This window comes from Chiloscyllium plagiosum, unplaced genomic scaffold (genome assembly GCF_037043375.1).
Source record: "Chiloscyllium plagiosum isolate Xiang-an unplaced genomic scaffold, Cpla_swu_hap1 HiC_scaffold_35, whole genome shotgun sequence".
NCBI classification, from domain to species: Eukaryota; Metazoa; Chordata; class Chondrichthyes; order Orectolobiformes; family Hemiscylliidae; genus Chiloscyllium; species Chiloscyllium plagiosum.
The window spans coordinates 14,720,394-14,742,972 of NW_028270173.1; the positions used below are offsets into that span (position 1 = coordinate 14,720,394).

The window sequence follows — 22,579 nt, forward strand, 5'->3', positions numbered from 1 at the left end:
CCAACTCTCACTGCTGTTCTCTCCGCCCAACAGCAGATGGCACTTTAGAGGGAATGTTTCGGGAGTAGACCTGATGTGGGACTGGATCCAGAGTGAAAGAGGAAGGTGTGAATGTAAAACTCTTGAGTTTTGAACGTCAGATTTGAGCTTATGCGGAGAGAATGATCCTTTCCTCTGCAATCCAATAAGAATTAGCGCGGTGTCTTTATGGGAGTTACGTTATTAGATAGGGCTCATTGGAATGGTCAAGTATAGGAAAGTCATTTGAGAGTCACCATGAAGCATGATGTTGCAGTGACATGTTGCAGTGGCTATACAAGAGTGGTCTTGTAGGAGTCAGTCACCTTATAGATGTTGGAGAGGCGGTGTTAGACTGGGGTGTACAAAGTTAAAAATCACACAACACCAGGTTATTGTCCAACAGGTTTATTTGGAAGCTCTAGCTTTTGGAGCATCGCTTCATCAGGTGGTTATGGAGTGTCATTGTATACTATAATATGGGCTGTAATCTAGTGTTGTGTGATTTTTAACGTTGTACCTTAGAACTGTGCCTGTATCTTCAGAATGACCTTAAAGCAATGTGTGTAATAAAGGGTGACCTTATAGGATGGTATTGTAGGTCATCTTCTAGGAATGAGCTTATAGAAGTGGCTTTAAGTGAGTGACATTATAGAAGTAATGATGAAGTCACCACAGTCTTACTGTCTCATTAGAGAGACAGAGAGAGATACAACTGCTGGTGGTTTAACCTGAGAATCACCATGCCTGACGACAGAGCAGCGATCTTAAAGCTAGTGCTTCCAAATAAAGCTGGCATTGTGCGATTTTTAACAAGGTTAAGAAAGAAAGTCATAGAGATGTACACCATGGAAACAGACCCTTTGGTCCAACTCATCCATGCCGACCAGATATTCTAAACTAATCTAGTCCAATTTGCCAGCTCTTGGCCCATATCCCTGTAAAGTCTTCCTACTTATATACTCATCCAGGTGACTTTTAAATGTACTTTGTGGTGACTTTAGCTCATGCTGTTGTTATCAGTCTGCATTGATCCCCAAAAACATGTGGTATCCACAGGAATTATCTAATATGAGTGAATTTATAAGAATGGGCTTATAAGTGAAACCCTCTTACAAATTATCTGAGACGAGTGGGCCATTAAGAATGGGCTTCTAGAAAATATCAGTGTGTTGTAGGAAGACTGATAATGATTGGTCTTTTGGAGTGAGTGATTTACAGTTAGCTCTCATGTTCTTATTTTGTTTAATTGGCCCTAGAATGTGGGTGTTGCTGGCTTGGCCAGCATTTATTGCCAATCCCCAATTACCCTAGAGAACAACCACATACATTCGGGTGACCATCTTCCAAGGTGGATTTTGGGACAGGCAACAATGAAAAGTGGCTGAGCAGAAACTGATAGCTAAATTTGGTAGCCATGGGGATGGCCTCAATCAAGACCTTGGGTTCATATCACACTACAGGTGGCCCCCATTGCACTATACAGTACACACACACACCCCTCTCATGCACTCACACATACACTCCCACACACACTCTCTCACAGACTTAACCACCCTTACATTCACACTCACACACATATACAGACCTTCTCACAGACATTTGTAAACCCACCACCATGCCCCACCTCAACATGTAAGTTTGTGGGGTAAATTTGTACTTGCAGAATTACATTTTATTTTGCTCAAAAACTGCATGAATCCATGTAAGATTCTGTAATTCTGTTTTTTAGATTAGAATCAGTCTGACAATTATGGCACTGACAGTCTCATAGGGAGTGACCACCTTCAATACTTTACCTGGTCTGACATGACACCAATTATAGTCATAGAGGTGTACAGCATGAAAACAGACCTTTCCATCCAACCCATTCATGCCGACCAGCTATCCCAACCCAATCTAGTCCCACCTGACAGAACCTGGCCAATATCAAACATGAAGTCATGAAAGATAAATTATATTTGACAAACCTGTGGAATTTTCAGTGGATATGACTTGTAGCATAGATAAAGAAGAACCAATGGATTTTCAGAAGATTTTTGATAAGGTTCCACACAACAGGCCAGTAAGTAACATCAGAGTGCATGGGATTGAAGCGATTATACCAGTACAGATTGAGAATTGGTTAACAGACAGAGAGTAGGTATGAACACATTATTTTCAAGTTGGTAGGCTGTGATCATTGGAATACCACAAAGATGTTGTGAGCAAATCATTTGGATAACCTTAATGCAGAGGCCAGTTTCAGTATTTCCAGATTTATTAATGATGCAGAATTAGGTTGGAGTACAAGTTGTGAGGAAGATGCCAAAGGCAAGAAGGGCACTTGAGCAGGCTAAGTCCACACATGGCGGACGAAAAATAAAGTAAGTGTAATGGCATTCATTTTGGTAGAAAACACAAAAAAAATTCTTAAATGGTGAGAGGTTGGCAAATGCTAATTGTTAAAGTGCACTTGAGAATGTAACTTTTAAAAAAGGTTTTGTGATTTACATATGAAAGAACTGAAACCAACATGGTCATTCTAAAAGATGAGAGACTTAACAAACAATCCGGCTCTTTGTCAATACATAATTTCAATTACATCACACTGTAAACGTTTGCTATAAATTCTGTGTCTTACAATCTTATTCTCCACAATCACCTGATGAAGGAGCAGCGCTCCGAAAGCTAGTGCTTCCAAATAAACCTGTTGGACTATAACCTGGTGTTGTGTGATTTTTAACTTTATAACCCTGGAGAAAGTAGTGAATTGTTATCCTGGTGTGCTGCAGTCCATGGGGTGTAAGGGACAGCCACAGTGCCATTAGGGAGGGAGTTCCAGCATCTAGTAACAGTGAAGGATACATTGTTACAATGAAAGGCCACTCACCCATCAGGCACTGATCATTGAAAGAGTTCAGTTGTTACTTGCTTCTCCTCATTGGCTACGATGTATTGGGATCCAGAAACAATGAGAGTGCAAAGTAAACTGTAAGATGGACACACTGTCCATTCTTTCTCAGAGCTTTCCAGCACAAACCTACACTTTCATTGAGACCCCTGACTTTCAATGTGTAATAATTCCCTCCTCCTTCACAGACTCTGCTCATCTGATGCTAAAATCCTTATCTGCACCTTTTATTCCAGATGTGATCAGTCCCCTGCTGTCTTCATCAGCTTCCTGCATTCCATCGACTTCATCCAAATTTCTTCTGCCCATTGCACCAAACCCTGTTCAACTATCACACCACAATGACTCTTAAATTCTCATCCTTTTTTTCAAATCTCCCAATTTCCAAAACGTCTTCCAGCCCTACTTCCTTGGCCTCTTCAGGATCCCTGATTTTGATCACTCCGCCAGTTTGACAAATTTCAGTTTTCTTTGGGAATGTAACTGGCTCAGTGAGAACCGTAGTTCAAAGGCTTTGACAAGGTGCTACCAAAAAATGACCACACAAAGTGAGGAGATATATTCCTAATCAATCTGTTTGGAGATGCTATCACATCTCTGGAGCAGGTAGGAATGAACCCAGGCCTCCAGTCTCAGAGATAGGGACACTATTATTGTGTTACAAAAGACTTAATATAAAATGAAAGCTGATCAAAATTGTTTTATGTGTCTTGTGCCACGTTTTGTTTGATAAAGAATACAGGAGGCCTTCCATTGTTACAGAGTTTTTGAAGCATATTCACTATTGTGATGTAGGAGATATGACAATCAATTTCCGCACAGCAATCTCCCACAACCAACAATGTGATTATGACCAGATTGTCTGTTTTTTATGATCTTCAGTACTGATCAGGATGCTGTGGAGAACTTTCCTGTGAAACAGTACTGTGGGTTATATATACTCACCCAAGCAGTTTTAAGTTAAAGTGGCCATAGATTTAATAGAGATGACTCGTGATGGTTTGATCTCAGGGTCACCACCAGGCAAGGATAGGAGTTGAGAAGGTCCTTCATTGTAACCTCAGCCAGCACAGGTATTAAATCCATGTTGTTGGTCCCTTTGCATCGCAAATCAGCCTTTCAGTCAAATGGGGACTTCACTTTAATGTCTTATCTGGAAGATGGCACTTCTGACAGTTTGGCTTCCTTCAGCACTGGCCTACTGTCAGCCTGGACTCATGTGCTCAACTTTTGACCCCACAACATCAGTAGCACAGGTTCAGGGATGGGTGGAGCTGCTACCACTGATCCACAGTGAACTAAGCTGGCAAAAACTGTAAAATGCTTCAGTTTGTTTTAAAGTGTTGACGGAGCCACAGTGGGAGACTGGTGAGCAAGATTAGATCTCATGGAATACAGGAAGAACTAGCCATTTGTATACAGAACTGGCTCAAAGGTAGAAGACAGAGGGTGGTGGTGGAGGGTGGTTTTTCAAACTGGAGGCGTGTGAGCAGTGGAGTGCCACAAGCACTGGTGGTGGGTCCACTGCTTTTCATCATTTATATAAATGATTTGGATGTGAGCATAAGAGGTATAGTTAGTAAATTTGCAGATGACACCAAAATTGGAGGTGTAGTGGACAGTGAAGAAGGTTACCTCAGATTAAAAGTGATCTGGACCAGATTGGGCCAATGGGCTGAGGAGTGGCTAGTGGAGTTTAATTTAGATAAATGCGAGGTGTTGCATTTTGGCAAAGCAAATCTTAGCAGGACTTATACACTTAATGATAAGGTCCTAGGGAGTGTTGCTGAACAAAGAGACCTTGGAATGCAGATTCTTAGCTTCTTGAAAATAGAGTCACAGGTAGATAGGATGGTAAAGAAGGCATTTAGTATGCTTTCCTTTCTTGGTCAGAGTATTGAGAACAGGACATTGGGAGGTCATGTTGTGGCTGGACAGGACATTGGTTAGGCCACTGTTGGAATATTGCGTGCAATTCTGGTCTCCCTCCTATCGGAAAGTTGTTGTGAAACTTAAAAGGGTTCAGAAAATATTTGCAAGGATGTTGCCAATGTTGGAGGCTTTGAGCTGTAGGGAGAGTTTGAATAGGCTGCGGCTGTTTTCCCTGGAGCGTCGGAGGCTGAGGGGTGTCCTTATAGAGGTTTATAAAATCATGAGGGGATGGATAGGATAAATAGACAAGTTTTTTTTTTACCTGGGGTGAGGGAGTCCAGAACTGGAGGGCACAGGTTTAGGGTGAGAGGAGAAAGATATAAAAGAGACCTAAGGGGCAACTTTTTCATGCAGAGGGTGGTATGTGTATGGAATGAGCTGCCAGAGGAGGTGGTGGAGGCTGAAACAATTGCTACATTTAAGAGGCATCTGGATGGGTATCTGATTAGGAAGGATTCAGATGGATATGGGCCAAGTGCTGGCAGGTGGGACTAGATTGGGTTGGGATATCTAGGCAAAAGTGAGGACTACAGATACTGGAACTCAGAGTTTAGATTAGAGTGGTGCTGGAAAAGCACAGCAAGTCAGGGCAGCATCGGAGGGCCATGAAAATCAACGTTTCGTTTTGCCCGAAACGTCGATTTTCCTGCCCCTCTGATGCTGCCTGACTTGGGTTTGGATATCTGGTCGGCATGGACGAGTTGGACCGAAGGGCCTGTTTCCGTCCTGTACATCTCCATGACTCTCAATGCAAGGTATTGTTGGGTTCAAATTTGACACTGCGGAAGATCCCAATCAGCTTGGTTCAGAGCGCGTGTGTAAAGTAAATAACGAGTGACCGCTGTGTCGGTGCAGGCTGGGTGATTTCAAGCGGTCAGCTTTCCCCTCCAGGTGGATTGCGGGATAGGCGCCTTCCTGCTTGCTGGCCTGTAGGTGGTGCTGTTGGCCGGGCGAGCGGCTGGTAGTGGCGAGAAATCCCGGTATGCAACGGGTTAACCAGCAGTTCCTGACTCCGGTCTGCGAAAGAACACGACAGATGCATGCAGAGGCAGAACGAGGTGTTTGTGCGCTTGCGAGACAGAGGGGACTGCTGAGAAAGTGAAAGCAAACTAAATTACAACCGTCTGACACTGAAGGGTAGAGCTGTGAAGGCCGACCCCCCCCCCCCCCCCCCAGTCCCCCAAAACCACACACGCCCCCCCCCCCCCCCCCCCACCCCCGAGGGACAGAGCGCGGTCTGAGTCCAGGAAACTTGGGGCACTAGCCGGCGGCTGTCACCATCTGACCTGACAGGAGGGATACAATGGAGCTCTAGCACCAGACAAGCAGCTGTACCCCTGGACACTGTGTCCCACCTCTGCTGGTCCTCTGCAGCCACCAGCACCCCCATTCTAACCTGGCCTAAGGATGGGGACACAGAGTGGCATCCCAGCTTAACCCCGGTTACAATGCCAGCTCCTGCTGTTGGCGGGTTTCTGCTGCCGTGGGGAACCAGGCTGTGAGCACAGGAGTCGGTGACAAAATGAAGGCTGGACTTATGGTTTTCACACTGCTCCTAAACCCCGTCCTGACCACCCCAGCTCAGGTAAGTTCGAGCGTTTCGTTGCTACATTGCCGGGGGTCGGTTGGGCAGAGGGATGTGCTGAGTCGGTCGGGGTATTGAGAGCTTTTTGTTGTTCCCTGGAATGTGGGTAAGGCTGGAAATTTACTGCCAATCGCGAATTGCCCAAATCTTTGGGGAAGTGAGCAGGTAGCCGGGTTGTGGTGGGTATTGAGTCTCTCAGGTTTAAATGACAGCACTCCCCTCTCCAGAGGAGCATTTGTGAACCAGTTTGTGCTCACCGTGGTCATTTCGAGATCTGTCAGGCTTGGTTCAGTGAGTTAATCTGCCTCCTTCGAGTCGGGAGGTTGAGAGTTCGGGTCTTGCTCTAGCACACAGTGCCGCGATTGCCGATTGTGGGACGATTGGCTGCTGTTGTTCCTACATTACAAACGGGACAAAACTTCGAGGGTGCTCTTTTGGCTTAGAATAAGGAGGTTAAAGGAAGTGGGCTTAGACGTCGGGGGCTGGACCTAGGCATTATAGTTAGAGCAAGGCGATTCTGCACTCTGATGAAGTCATTTAGAGTCGAAATTTGAGCTTGTTTATTTCTCCATGGATGCCGCTTGATCTCCAGCTTTTGTTTTCAGTCATCCTGGGCAGTTGTCTGGAAACATCTTCACACAAAAGGGAGCGGAGATCTGGATCTCTCTCCCACCAAGAGCTGTCAGGATTGCAATGATAGCAGAGGGGGCAAGGTTGATGTAGACAATGAATGGACGAGTAACAGGACTGGGGATGGGGTGCAAATTAAAATTTCAAATCTGGGATCAATATAACTTTGTTGGGTAAGGTTACTAAATAATATGGAACAAAGCTGTAAGGACGGGCTTAAAATTTGGTTCAGCCATCATTTAATTAAAGGACAGAACAGGTTCAAGAGGCTGGTCGTCTCCTGTTTTCAATGCTGCATGTTCCCCTTTTCTGAAATGTGCTGTAAATTCAAACCCACTGGTGAAATCAGTGCCCTGAGGAAAGACTGCAGCACCAGTCGTGTTGAAACAGTCACCAGCCTCGTGGGTCAGGGGGACATTGGGGTCTTGTTTTGGGACTGACTTTATTTCGGTAACTGGGCACAGAGAGATTAGGTTCGAGTCAGTTTTCTCTGGTGTTTGCCTACGTGCATTCTGGGGCTGTGGGAGAATGATGACTGAGACAGGAGGTTCAGTGTACGCTGGGGCAATGACAGCGATTGACTGCAATCCAAATCTCTCTCTCGTCTCTGAGTCAGAAGGTTGTGAGTTCAAGTCCCACTGCAGAACCTTTCAACGCTGCACTGTCAGCGGTGTTATCATTCAGATGAGATGCTAAACTGAGGTCTGTGCTGGGTTAATATAAATAACCCACTCTTCAGGAGATTCTGAGATCAGGAAAAGTGTAGAATAGAAACAAATTATTTATTGCTATTTATTGGGAACTGAATACCATTATTTTACAGTAAAATAGTTATCCCTCAATAGCGGGCTCCAGATTTCAGCTGGTGTGCGAAATCTTGCAGATAATGTGTCTTTTAATAGATTATTTTTAAAATCTGCAATCAATTCCTGAATGTGAATATGATTCTTGAATGAAAGATTGCTGCCATTCTTGCTAAACCTAGCATTTCCACACATCAGTGGACAGATGATGTTACCACTTGTGGGGGAAGCCAATATTCTGGATCCCAGTATACTGGCAGAGGGCAGCATGGTGGTCATGTAACTGGACACAAATCCAGACACCAGACTACTAATCAGCTAATAATGGGTTCAAATTCCACCAATGGAGATGATGGAATTTAAATGCAAATAATAAAACTTGAAATTCAAAGCTCAGTTCCATGATAGTGACCATGACAACAATCGCAAATAGTTGTAAATACTCACTTGGGTACAAGTGACTCTACAGCAATGTGGTCAACTCTTAAGTGCCCATGTTATCAGAATTAGGGTTATTAGAATGAGGTTTATTGTCACATGTACTCAAGTTACAAAAGAACAGGAGTACAGTGAAAAGTGTACAATGTCACCAACACATGGCATCATGTTCAGTACAAAGTACCTGGGTACAAATTTTAACTCCAAAGATAGAGAAAATAAAGAAAAAAAAAGTTACACGATGTTACAAAGGTAAGTTAGGGAAATATGAAATAAAGCAGAAGCTAAAACAAGACACTCTCTCTATAAGGGCTTCCACGAGGTCTGACCAAGCTCCAATGGTTTCCAACCAGTAGCCACTTCAGTCTGGGTTCATAGCCTCTGTCCCCACACCATTCCAGACCCACTGGCTGCCATCCCTGCTTTGCTCTGGACTGCTGGCCATCCCCAGTCTGCTCCAGACCACTGACCATCCCCCCCTCCTCTCCGAGCCTCTGGATGTCCCCGATTCACTCCCGTCTCATTGGCCACCTTCCCTGCTTCACTTCGGGTCACTGGCAGAAGAAGAAAAAGACAAAATGGAAAAACAACGTGAGAGAGGGGAAAAAAAGAAAAGAGGAAAAGAAAAGAAACTAGCAGAGCTGACAAGCTCTGACTGGAGTGTCCTCCTCTGCCACTCAGGTCAAGGTCCAGTAGGAATGGGCAATAAATGTTGGCCTTTTGAGTGATAGCAACATGACATAATGTTAAAAAAAGAATGGAATCCAGTAGAGAACTCAGGAGAAATTTCTTTACCCAGAGAGTAGCAAGAATGTGGAACTCATGACCACACATAATAGTTTGAGGCGAAAAGTAGAGATATGTTTAAAAGGAAGATGGATAAAAACATGAGTGAGAGAGGGACATTGGTACTGAAAGAGGCCATTGAACCTTTCAAACCTGCTGCACTATTCAATTTGAACATAGCTTATCTGTGAGTTAACTTGACATATCCACTTTTGCCTCTTCCTCAGTAACTTTGGATCCATTCAAATCAGCATCAGTCTCAGATTTAGCATTAACCATTGATTGAGCATCAATCACCATTTATGGAAGAGAGTTCCACACTTCTACAACTATTGTGATGAAAGATGTGTGGTTGAATTTTTATCATTTTTGTTTTTGTATTGAAGAATTTGGATTTCAAACTAGTGGCATAGGAGCTTTGGTTTATTTTGTAAAGGGGGGTTTAAACATTCATGAACCATTACTTAAAACCAATACATGTCTGATAGAAGGTTACTGCAAAGATCCCTGGAATGTTCATACAATAATGTACTCATAATATGGAGCTTTATTGCAGTGAAAGGAAAATTAAGCCTTTAGCTTTAGAAGAATCTATAATGACAAAGATTCTTTTTCAAACTTACTTCAAAAACTACATTATTTCAATTTGAGAGAGACATAAATTTGTTTTTATTCATTCATGGAATGTGGATGTTGCTGGCTGGGTGATCCTTTCTTGCCCATCTCTAGATGTCCCTGTGAAGGTGAGTTGCATTCTTGAACTGCTGCAATTTGATGCAAGTTGACCCACAGTGCCATTAGGGAGGAAATTTCAGAATTTGACCCCACTACTCTGAAGGAATAGCAATATAATTTCAAGTCAAGATGGTGAGTGTCTTGGAGAGGAGCTTGCAGATTGTGGTGCTCCCATTATCTGCTGCTCTTACCCTTCTAAATTGTAGTGGTCATGGGTTTGGAAGTCAGATGCAAGTGTTCTCTCATTTGAAAGAGATTGTTCAGAGTCATTAAGGGAATAACTTATGTTAAGGTAAAGGCTTTAGTCTGGGAAAACTTCCAGACCAGGAATGTTTGGTTAGGAACTAATATTGATTATTTAAAGCAAAAAAACTCTAACTTTTCAGTTGTATGAATATGTATGGAAAATAATTAACAGTCGACAGAATAGGAATTAGAAAGAAGCATTTAAGTCAAACATACAAAATTGTCCAACTGTTAATGGTCAAAACTTTAAGGAATGGAAGGATATGTTGATGAGTGACAGGAGGCATCTGCGAAGATAGATATTGGCTTGCATCAGTTGGGCCAAATGGCCTATTTCTGTGTTTCAAATTCTGTGAAATTATATGTGTTTATTAAATCTATCAGAACAAAGCTGTCTCAAGGAGGACAGAAGAAACTGACTGTAACTGCGCCTTCAAAATGCCCACCCCAATGGAGACAAGGTGGACAGGTGGCAAGACCTGGGCCAGGGGCTTTCACCTACAGGAGATGGCAAGCTCTGGGTCAAAGTGCAAGTGTTACTGTGGGGTCGACCCATGTGAATACAAGAATGAGCGTGGAGCAGCAAAGGCGAAGGTAGAAGTCTCAGATTTGACAACAGTAAGTTTCAGACCTTGGCCGGCACAGCCTTTGGTTCTATCTTCTGATGCCAGCTGCTGTGGTTAAAACTGAGAGAGGGTGAGAGAGAGGCAGCAATAACCAGTTCTGTCCAAAGCTCAGAGAAAGGCTCATTATCTGCTGAGGCTTGTTCGCCATCAGGCCAACTGGGACTAATAAGAAAATAATAGGTACAATAACTTTGTAAAGAGAAAAGATGTAAACAAATCTGCAATATTTGTAAAATTCAGTGAACGTGACAGAGGGGAAAATAAGGAAAACGAGATAGGGAAGGAGAACAGGAATACTGCAAGAACAAAGTGTAGGTTAACTGTAGAGGAGGGAAGTTGTGGTTAGTGTTGTCTCTGTTCTTCCCTCATTGCTTCTATCCTTGGCCCTCTGTCCCTCATTCCCTTTATCCTTCATTCCCCTCATGTTTCCTTCTCCATCTTTAGTTTTTTTGTATATTTACAAAATGTCATCCCTGTATGTAAGCATCTTTGGCTAGTCAAATATCTGTTTTCCATCTCTAAGTATCATCAAAAAGGTAATGATGAGTTTTCTTCTTGAATGACTGCTGACCTTAAAGTATGGGTAGACTCTGAATGGCAATATATTTCCAAGAGTGGGTGATATGTCGCTTGGAGAGGAACTGGCAGCTGGTGTTCCCATGTATCTGCTGCCATCATTCTTGTGTTTGGAAACTGGTGTTGAATGAGTTTTGCTGATTGGCTACAGTGCATCTTGTAAGTGGCACACACAAGTGCCACTGAGAATCAGTGGTGGAGGGACCTAATGTTGAACTGGTAAGTGATATGCCAATGAAACATTGTCCTGGATGGTGTCAAACATCTTGAGTTAATAGATGTTTCCTTGTGTGGAGCAATCATTTAGGCTGAGGAGTGGCAGATTTAAAACAGATGAGGAAGAATTACTTCTCTCAAAGGTCATTTAAGGTATGGAATTCACTACCCTAGAATGCTTTGGATGCCAAGACACTGAATAAATTTAAGTAGGAGATATACAGATTTTTCATTATTAGTGGGTTAAAGGGCTATGGGAGCTTTCAGAAAAGTGCAGTTGAAGCTAAGATGAGATCTTCCATTATCATATTGAATGGTGGAATGGGCTTGATGGGCTGAATGGCCAATTCCCATTCCCAGTTCTTATGTATATTCACAATCAACGTAATCAAAGAGCCCTAGGCAAAAGTGACGACTGCAGATGCTGGAAACCAGAGTTTAGATCAGAGTGGTGCTGGAAAAGCACAGCAGGCAGCATCCAAGGAGCAGGAAAATCAACGTTTCAGGCAAAAGCCCTTCATCATGATTACAACGTAATCAAAGAGCCCTCCCACCCAGGTTATATTCTTTCCCGCTCTCTTCTGTTGGACAGAAGATATACAAATTTGCAGACACATATGAATAGATTAAAGAACAACTTTTTCCCAGCTGTTATCACACAGTTGAATGGACTTCTCAAATGTTAATGTTAATCTCTCCCCCTCTGCACTTCTCTGTGGCTGTAATTCTGTATTCTGCACTCTGTTCTGCTACCTTGGTGCACTTTGTATTGTAAGATTTACCTGTATACCCTGTAAAACAACACTTTTCACTGTATCTTCTTACATGTGACAGCAATAAGTCAATCAATCAAATCAATCAATTAATTAAGGTTCTTGAGTGTTGTTGGACCTGAAGTCATCCATCACACTGCCCACTTGTGGCTTGTATATTGTTGACATGCTTTGGGGAATCAGGAGATGAGTTATGCTTTTCATGATTTCTAGACTCTGAGCTGTTCTCCAAGCCACTGTATTTCTATGTTTGGTCCAATTCAGTATCTGATTAATGTTCGCCTCCAGCATATTGACAGTGATGGATTCAGTGATAATAATACCATTGAATGTTAAGGGGAGATGGTTCTCATTCTCACTTGCTGAGAGATGATCATTGCCTGGCAATTGCATGGTGCGAATTTTACTTCCTTACCCATCTCCCACAGCAAAATTGTTCTCATTGGAGAGCATGACCTTTAATCCATTATAGTGAGTGCAGGCCTGGGGGTGCATGATCTTCATGTCTTGTTTGTTACAGATCCAGTCACTGGCTATTGACCTCCAGGAGATCTTTGACAATGAGGAGACCAAGAGACTAAACTCGTACTCGGCCAAACTCAACAGCCAACTGAGGAAACTGGAGAAGGTACAGGACAGTCATCCTCAGAGAAGGTGATAGTGATTAGCCTTTTTGAACCACTGCAGGCCCTTGTGCCGAGGTTCACCCACCCTGCTGTTAGGTTGGGAGCTCCATGGTTTTGGCCCAGTGACATTGATGAGAAACTAGGCTTGGGTAACTTGATCAGCTATTTCAAAAGCTATTCCCTCAGAGAATAAGTTGAGATGGGATGAGATTAGCCATGATCATATTGAATGATGGAACAGGCTTGAGGGGCTGAATAGCCTACTCCTGCTCTGAGTTCTTCTGCCTGTTTCTGGGCTGTAACTTTCTATGTATCAATGTGATAGTTTGGGTGGGGTTCTTAGAAGAACAAAACTGACAACTTTTTTATCTGGGTCTAATATTCTCCAAGATTGTGTGCTGTTTATTAAATGGAAGCGGATGTTTTGCACTCATGTCAGCATTTGTTTGTAACCAGAGGCTGGAACGTAATGTTCCCAGTGTCAACGCCCTTCTGAGAGAGACTTTTGAGACAATTGTTCAGCATCGTTCCATCTACCAGAACTTCTCCACCGCCATGAGGGATGTGAGGAAGGAGATTAGCAAACTCAACTTCCTACTGCGGAAGCAGCAGCCTCTCCCACTCGATAAAGGCACAAAGGTACCAGGAGTCACTGAACTGAGGTCAAAGATCAACCTTCTTCTGGGGTGGGGAGATCATTGCAGGACTGGTGGGGAACACTTGTTCCCTCTCATCTGTCACACAACAAAATTTAAATCATGGAATCACACTGTGCAGCTCTGAGACTCCGTCTCTGCAGCTTGTGATGACAATGCACTCCATTTCTGATTTTCTAATGGAGCTGCTGTTGTCAGCTTTCTCGAATCACTGCAGTGCTTGGGGTTAGGGACACCTAGACAGTGCTGTTATGGAGGGGTGTTGACCCAGGGACAGTGAAAGAACAGTGATATTGTTTCCAAGTCAGGAAGGTGTGTGGCCTGGAAGGGATTTTTCAGACGAAGCAAAGCTGTTTGTCGGTTGTACAAGGTTTGGGGTGGTACGCTGGCTCAGTAGTTCGCACTACTGTCTTGCAGTACCAGGGACATGGATTTGATTCCAGCCTTGGGCTACTGCATGTGGAGTTTGCACGTTCTCTTTGTGTCTGAGTTGGTTTCCTCCTGGTGCACCGGTTTCATACCACAGTCCAAAAATATTCAGGTTACATGGATTGAACATGCTAAATTGCCCCATTAGTGTCTAGGGATGTGCAGCTCAGGTGGATTTGATATGTTAAATTGCCCTGCAGTGTCCAGGGATGTGCAAGCTAAGTAGGCTAGCCAGGGAAATGTGGGATTATAGGAATAGGTTTGGCGAGGATTGGTCTGCATGGGATGCCCTTCAGAGAGTCAGCGCAGACTCAATGGGCCAAATGGCCTCTTTCTGCACTGTTGAGATTGTTTAATCTAGGTGACAGAGAATAAGATTTTAGGGAGGAGATGGAGGGGCAGCATATTTACACAGTGACTGCTGATTATCATAAATTCACTGTCTACTGTCACAAAGCTAGTCCATGTTTTTCTAAAAGCTGTTCCTTGGCGCAAGGATACTCTGTCCTTGATGTTTTTCAGAGAGGTAATAAACCAGGCTGGGCTCCGATCAGACTGGTTTGGTACAGAGATGAAAAGGATTTTGTTTATATGTCAACAGATGAGACTTCAGGCCAACATGGTCATGTTTTAGAAGTGACCTGTAGAATGAAAGGGGAGTGGGCAGCTCTCTAGCTGAGCAGTTTAGTTCAGTCCAGAACTGGTTGAGAGTTCACCGTGATCAGAGTGGAAATTCTCTCTTCTGTCCTTCTAACTTAAATCTGCCAGCATCTGATCCTTTTTGTATTGTGTTTTAAATGGAGTTTGCTTATTGGGACTGTTGTGTATATTCAGAACAGCATACTTAACACTAGTTTGGATAGACTGAGTTCTGTAGGCATTCTTCATTCTGTTCTTTGTGTTTCATTGTGTAATTTTGTGAATAATTTTTTTTTTGTCTGTTTTAAACCTGGTAGTCAACCTCGCTAACTTAATCCAGATCATTTTCACTGTACACTTACCGAAACAAATTGCAAAGTTATGGTCTGGGCTGCCTGCTTAAGAATGTTTTGAGTGGTCTGGCCTAGTCCATAACACTATGAAGGTCGTCAAAGTGGAAGTAACAAATAGCTTGAAGGTGAAGGTGGATGGGTATTTGAAAGAAATAAGCTCGCAGCGCTACAGGGAATGGAAGTGATGGGTTTACTCTTCAGAGACCTGGCATGGACCTGATGGCCTCTTTCTATGTAGTTATGACTCTAAAGGGTTTCCTCCATCCGTACAGTGCCCTTGCTCATCTTCATGGTGGATGTGGCAGATTAGAAGATGCTTTCGGTAGCCTTGATGGGTTTGTCAGAGTGCATCTTGCATATAGCACACACTGCTGCCACTGTGCATCACTGGCAGGGAGAGTAAACATTGACAGTGTCATGGGATGCTGACCAAGTGTGACATCAAACATCTTAAGGGAAAATCATCACTCCCATTGGCACCACGACATTTTTAACAAGTAAAAGTTAATAAAATTGCCTGGAACGTTTAGAGAAATTTCTCCTCTGCGAGTTTTGCAGGTGTCCCTGGAAGTGTTGTGGTTCTGCAGACCATGGGAATGGTCTGCACTATCAAAGCCCCTCTTGATTCTGAATACCTCTGGTAAATCACACATTAAGTAGCTCTGCTTTAAGGCCTAACTGTTGTTTTACAGAACGTGGTCAGGCTGACCCCAAGCAAGTCATTGCCCATGAATAGGAGCATTTCAAAGGTCGGCAGCACAAATGACCAACTCAGGCCTCAGAGCCCTGCTAGCACAAAGCCCAGGACCAGGCTGCACATACCCACTTCTCGGCCTTCAGTACCTCCTCCCAAGACAGCAAACGGACAAACTTCAGACGAGTACAGAAACATGAGTAAGTTCAGGACTGATGCTTTCAGAAGATCCCAAAAAGTTCAGCATACTTCCAAACACAGAGCAGTTATGCTTTTGATGTAGTGTGCACAATTCTGGTCACCCTGCTATAGGAAGGATGGTATTAAATTGGAGAGGGTTCAGAAAAGATTTACAAGGATGTTGTTAGGACTGGAGGGTTTGAGTTATAGGGACAGGTTAAAATCAAAGTAAAATTATGAGGGGCATAGATAAGCTGGATAGCAAGTGTCTTTTCCCTAGGGGAAGGGAGTTCAAAACAAAGAGGGCATAATTATCAGGTGAGAGCAGAAAGATTCAAAAGAGACCTGAGGAGCAACGTTTTCACACAGAGGGTGGTGAGTGGATGGAATGACCCACCAGTGAAGTGGTAGATGCAGGTACAGTTCCACTATTTAAAAGACATTTGGGCAGGTTCGTGAATAGGAAAGCTCATGGGGCAGAGGTAAATGGGATGTGTTTAGTTTGGGAAACTTGGTTGGCATGGATGAGATGGACTGAAGGGTCCGTTTCCATGCTGTATGACTCTGTGATCATTGACCCCACCAGAGTCTTTGGGAGGTGCCGATTGAGATGAGGCCTCAGTTCTGTTGGCCTTTGCTCCAACAGCATCTCCCCAACGTCAGTCCGTTTCAAAGCTTGAAACTTCTGTGACTCTTGGTGAGAACTCTGAGAGTAGGGGAGGTGAGGGCAGGGCAGGGACAGTATTAGACCAGTAGGTTTTTCTGAAGCCAAAGTTTGATGTTTTCGGCCACACCTAACCCTTGCTGCCTCAGAGCTCGTGACCCCAAAATCCTTTCTCATGACCCCACTGTGAGGACTACACAACCCCTGCTTTGGGAAACACTGGTGTAGGCACTGCCCACTGTACCCAGTTATTGACCAATCGCCTGTAGGCACTGCCCACTGTACCCAGTGAGTGACCAATTACAAGGTGTAGGCACTGCCTACTGTACCCAGGGAGTGACCAATCACATGCTGTAGGCTCTGCCCACTGCATCCAGTGAGTGACCAATCACATGGTCCAGGCACTGTACACAGAGGGAGTGTTTGCTTGGGCAGTCTCAGTGTTGCTTCAATCAAGCGTAGAGTGATTAACTGGTCTACATCCAAAGAGATCTGGTGTTGGTTCTTGCAGTGAGCTGGGTATAAGATATGCAGCCATTTTTATACAGAGGTTACTGTCACGATACTGTTTTATAAATTATGTTCACGTGTCACATTTGGATGGAAAGCAGCACTTACCAGTGGATATGTGATGGGCAGTTTATAGTAGCTTTCTGAGTACATCAGTTTGCAAGACGGTGATTCTTAGTAAGAATGTAGTGTTTACAGCAGTTAAATATCCACAACACCAGGCTAAAGTCCAACAGGTTTATTTGGCACTAAGCTTTCGGAGCACTGCTCCTTCATCAGGTGGTTGTGAACCCGTCATCTCGAAACCATGTCTGGTTTGTCTTAGCCGAGTTTCTTTTTCCTCAAAGTAAAGTTTACAAAGTCTGCCTCTGTCTGGCTCCTAGTTCGGGAAGACAGCTGTGATGGAACTCCTGTGATGATCAGAGGCCCAAAGACACACAGCAGCTCTGGGCGTGGGGAAGGCGTCTGGATGAAGGACTCTGTGATCAATCAGGACCGGGTCTATGTGGCCAACTATTTCTTCGGCACCACCTTGATCGAGTTTCGTAACCTGGAGTATTTCAAACTGGGTAAGCTTTCCTAAATATAACAGTCCTTACGGGATGGGGAGGTGGCCATTCAGACCATCAGCTCCGGCCTCACCAATGCTCAATTTAGTTGACTCTTAAATACCCTCCAGCAGGCTACTCAGTTCAAGGGCAATTAGATTAGATTCCCTACAGTGCGGAATTAGGCCCTTTGGCCCAACCAGTCCATACTAACCCTCTGAAGAATAACTTATCCAGACCCATTTCCCTCTGACTAATGCACCTAGCACTATGGGCAATTTAGCATGGCCAATTCACATAACCTGCACATGTTTGGACTGTGGGAGGAACCCACGCAGACACGGGACGAACGGGCAAACACCACACAGACAGTTGCCCAAGGCTGGAATTGAATCTGGGACCCTGGTGCTGTGAGGCAGCAGTGCTAACCACTGACCCACCGTGCCGCCTGGTCAGTGAAAAACACACCATGAAAGAAATTATCACAATTGTTTCCAATGATGACTCCTGTCTTTAACAGTCGAAGCTGTCCTGAGGAGATTTATAATGTCTGCTGTGGTTTCAATAATGAGGTGGATTGCACGGACCAGCCTTGTGTTCCCTCGAGAACAGAAATGAGTGTGTGATCAGTTTGAGTTAAGCAAGGATAAAGGGAATTCATTTAGTTGCACACCCCTGTGCCACTCCAAGTATCCCTTCAAAGATCGATCCAAACCCCTTCTGTCAGTTACTGCTGAATATGCTGCTGCACTTTCAGGCAGTGGGTTGCACAACAAGACAACTCTGTTTTTCGAGGACAACTCTCTCAGTAAAGGCAATATGGGCCTGTCTGAGTAGATGGCACGGTGGCTCGTGGTTAGCACCGCTGTCTCACAACACCAGGGACCTAGGTTCGATTCCAGCCTCAGGTGACTCTCTGTGTGGAGTTTGCACATTCTCCCCATGTCTGTGTGGGTTTCCTCTGGGTACTTCGGTTTCTTTCCACAGTCCAAAGATGTGCAGGTTAGGTGAATTTGTCATGTTAAATTGCCCATAGTGTTTAGGGATGTCAAGGCTAGGTGCCTTAGTCAGGGGTAAGTACAGGGTAGGGAAATGGATCTGGGTGGGCTTCTCTTTGGTGAGTCAGTGTGGGCAGTCAAAGGGCCTGTTTCCACACTATAGAGATTCTAAAAAATACTCTTGTGCTCGAACTTGTATTGAGCCTTGAACCCAAGAGACAAGAGTGTCCAAGTTTCCAATGAAATTCCTGGTGAGGTCTTGCCGGAATGGGGCCCACAGCCTGGTGGTTAGTTTGATTGTTAGTCACAGTTAATATTGTGAGGCACAAGTCTGCCTTCAATATGTGGTTCACTCCAGTAATACTTAGCTTTGCATGCAACTGAAATACATTGGGACTCCTGCCAAGGTTATGGGCATTGGGTTCAAACCGTTTAACTAGTCAGCATGAGCATCTGTCTATCAGCAGTGAATGAGACATTCCAAAGGATGTCTTTGAAATGTTCCTTATTGCCTTCATTTCCCAGCACACCACCCTAAGGGGATTCATGCCTGCTAACTCTGATTGGCTTTATAAGACCATAAGAAGTGGGCCCTTCAGCCCATCGAGTCTGCTCTGCCATTCAATGAAATAATGAAAATCCTCATGTATGTCTTTTCCCCATCACCCTTGATTCTCTTCTTGATTAAAAATCTATTGCAGCCTTGAAGATATTTAATGACCCTGCCTCGACAGTCCTATTTTGTAGACTGGTGTTGAGCTGACCCCGAACACTTACCTCAGCTATGATTGAATGGCGGAGTATACTCGATGGGCAGAATGGCCTAATTTCTGCTCCTGTGTCTTATGGAACCCACATCCTGCCCCAGGGTAGGGGGTGGGTGTGGATGGGATGCTCTTTGGAGGGTCCCTGCAGGCTAAATGGGGAAACCCGCTGAGGTTTCTCTCTGCCAGGTCGATGTCTAAATGGTCCCTTTTGTCATTACTCAACCAGGGGTGGGTTAGAATTGTCCCTCTGGCGTACTTGGACCAATCTCGACATGACAGTGAGGCAAAACACCACATTTTCTAGTCGTGGGGACGGGGGTGGGGTGGGGGAGCTGACAAACTGAAAATATTTACGAAGTTCAGAAGCACCTCACAGGCTGTGAAGCGCTGTTATGGCGCTACACAAATGTAAATTGTTGCTGTTGTGGTGGAGACGCGCTGACCTCCAGTTGCCCCCTTCGCTTCCTCCTCAGGCCGCTGGAGTAACACGTACAAGCTGCCGTCCAGCTGGATGGGGACTGGGCACGCCGTATACAACGGCTCCTTCTACTACAACAAGGCGTACACGCGGAACCTGATCCGCTATGACCTGCGGCTGCGGGCGGTGGCGAGCTGGACGACGCTGGACGAGTTGGGCAGGGGCTCCGGCGGCGACGGCACCTTCCGCTGGAAGGGCTACTCCGAGGTGGACTTCACGGTGGACGAGGGCGGCCTCTGGGTGGCCTACTTCTCCAACGACTTCGGCTACCTGTCCGAGGAGGTGCTGGTGCTCAGCCGCCTGGACCCCGTCGACCTGACCGCCAGGAAGGAGACCACTTGGAGGACCCAGCTCCGGCGTGCCTCCTACCGCAACTACTTCCTGATCTGCGGCGTCCTGTACGCGATGGGACTGCGGGGCCAGACGGAGGGCACTGTCGGCTACGCCTTCGACACCCACACCGGCTCCGAGTCAGACCCAGGGCTGAGAATTCAAAGCAAATACTCTTACCTCACCCAGATAGACTACAACCCCAACGACAAGCTCCTGTACGCTTGGGATAATGGATTCCAAGTCACTTACGATGTGATGTTTACTTATTGACACCAGCCCCCCAGTCCGAATCCCAATCGCAGCGTGGGCTGAGATCCTGCTCCAGAATTAGAGTTTTATGTTTTGTTTTGCACTGGACATGGGCTCTGACCAACCAGCTCAGAGCCAGTCCCTAGACTGAGGAGACCTTCTGAACCGCCTGTTTATTCATTTTTGTTCTAATGTTTAAAAACCAAACGAAAATAACTGCACAGAAGCCAGTATCTCGCCAGCAAGTCACTCTTTATTTACATGTGCACAGTAAGTGGGCTCTGACCAGCCAGTTTAGAGCCGGGCCCTGGACTGAGGAGACCTTCTGTTTTTATTTTGTGAGGAAGCTCTGAGTCTGCTGTTTATCTTTTTCAGTATTCCGCCACGCGACCAGTGTGCATCAACAGTGCTTATTTCACCCCCTCAGTGTGTACTGTACCCTGTATATATGCAGTGACTCAGTAAAGACACCATTGTGCAAATAAATTTTATTCAATATTTTCATCACCATCACACATGCGCCCAGTGAACCATCAACATGTAGTTTCATAATTCAGAAGCCGGCTAATCTAGCCTCTCCCATTGCTTTTATGTCCACCCATAAGACCATAAGACATAGGAGTGGAAGTAAGGCCATTCGGCCCATCAAGTCCACTCCGCCATTCAATCATGGCTGATGCGCATTTCAGCTCCACTTACCAGCGTTCTCCCCTCCCCTCCATCTCAACCAACCAACATACAGATACGTTCAACCCATCTGTTCAAGGATGTTAAGACACACCCACACGGCGTTTGAGAAGTATTTCGACGTGCACTTATTGGGCCAGGGCTGGAAAATGCAATTAGAATAGTCAGGTGCTTGTTTTTAAAACTGGTGAACGTTCGACGGGCCGAAGAGCTTTTTGGTTCCTGTGCTCTGAACTTCGGAAGCAGGTGCTCCTTTATGAGTCTCCTGGCTCAGAGGCAGGGACATGATCACAGTGCCACAAGAGCCCCCACCCCTCCAACAAACATACTTCCTCCACGCTTCCTGTGCTACTTTGGATTTGCTGTAACTGTGTCGATACTGTCCACCTTAAGTCTCACAACACGGAAACAGACCTTTCAGTCCATCCAGACTACGTTCCCAAACTTAAATAGTCCCACCTGCCTGCACTTGGCCCATGTGCATCTAAACCTTTCCAATAGGTGGGTAGGCCGTCCTGATCGCTGTCGTATTTGGGGGGGGATGTTAGAGAAACAAGACGGGTTGTCCTAGAGGTGGCCGGAAGGCGTGTCAGGGCGGACCAAGAGCCGGAAAGGCGGGAGGGATGGGCGGCCTTAGAGTGGCCGGAAGGTGGGAGGGACGGGCGGCCTTAGAGTGGCCGGAAGGTGGGAGGGACGGATGGCTTGTTGGTTTGCTGGGGCGGGTCTGTGTTCAATGCACTGTTTTCTTTATGTAATTGGACTGTCATGTATGTATTTGTTACTGTTTTGTGATGACTGAAAGTGGGATTTGAAATTTGTTCTCATTTCCCAGAAAATTGGTTACCGGTAGGGTTTGCGACCTTGCTTTGCCGCTCCTCTTCCTTGTAAAATTGCTGTTTCTCTGTATACAGCTGGTAATGTTAATTGTTTTGTAAACTGTATTGTTTAATATAATAAAATAAAATAAATCCTTCCCATCATGTAATTACCCAAAGATTTTTAAATGTTGTAACCAAACTGTCCACCGCTTTCTCTAGAAGTTCATTGCACACATGAACCACTCAGTGTGAACAAGTTGCTGCTTAGGTTTTTAATTGTTTCTCCTTTCACTTTTTACATATGCCCCCTCGCTCCCAGGGAAACACCTTTGCCATTCACCTTATCTCAACCTCCTACGTTCCAGGGAAAAAAGTCCCAGTCTTTCCAGACTATTTTTGCAACTCAAAACCTCCACTCCCAACAACACGATCTTCCGAACCCTCTCCACTTTAATAATATCCTTCCTGTAACTGGGCCTCGTGGTGCTCTCTCGCAGGTGGGATGTCAATCGGAGATCATTGGTTACTGTCTCCAGTGAGACGCCATTCTGAAGGAGAGATCCTCAGTGCCCTGGTCAGTACTTGCTCCTCAGTCAATATCACTGCAAGCGGATTAACCGTTCAATTCTCTGATAGAAACGTAGGAACAAGAGGAGGCCATTCAGCTCCTCCAGCCTGCTCTGCAATTCGATG

The 22,579-nt window shown here is 45.0% G+C and overlaps 1 protein-coding gene across 3 annotated transcripts; it reads left to right on the top strand.

Annotated features, from left to right (window-relative positions):
• The first annotated feature begins 6,047 nt into the window (after nucleotides 1-6,047).
• Nucleotides 6,048-22,166, top strand: LOC122541430 (olfactomedin-like protein 2A). Of its 3 annotated transcripts, XR_015753037.1 has the most exons (8): nucleotides 6,048-6,428; nucleotides 10,451-10,684; nucleotides 12,778-12,885; nucleotides 13,340-13,522; nucleotides 15,653-15,854; nucleotides 17,392-17,577; nucleotides 19,795-21,717; nucleotides 21,753-22,166. XR_015753037.1 is itself a non-coding variant. In XM_043678195.2 (7 exons), the coding sequence occupies exons 1-7, from the start codon at nucleotides 6,366-6,368 to the stop codon at nucleotides 20,400-20,402; spliced, it is 1,584 nt and encodes a 527-aa protein (XP_043534130.1). In that variant the 5' UTR covers nucleotides 6,048-6,365; the 3' UTR covers nucleotides 20,403-21,729. The 3 variants fall into 3 exon arrangements, 1 of the variants encoding a protein (XP_043534130.1); XR_015753038.1 differs by lacking the exon at nucleotides 10,451-10,684; XM_043678195.2 differs by lacking the exon at nucleotides 21,753-22,166 and having other exon boundaries at nucleotides 19,795-21,729.
• Nucleotides 22,167-22,579: the final 413 nt, after the last annotated feature.

Coding starts and splice junctions, on each gene's coding strand:
- LOC122541430 (XM_043678195.2), top strand. CDS start 6,366: ATGAAGGCTGGACTTATGGTTTTCACACTGCTCCTAAACCCCGTCCTG. Junction 13,523..15,652: donor CACTCGATAAAGGCACAAAG/GTACCAGGAGTC, acceptor GTTGTTTTACAG/AACGTGGTCAGGCTGACCCC. Junction 17,578..19,794: donor CCTGGAGTATTTCAAACTGG/GTAAGCTTTCCT, acceptor CTTCCTCCTCAG/GCCGCTGGAGTAACACGTAC.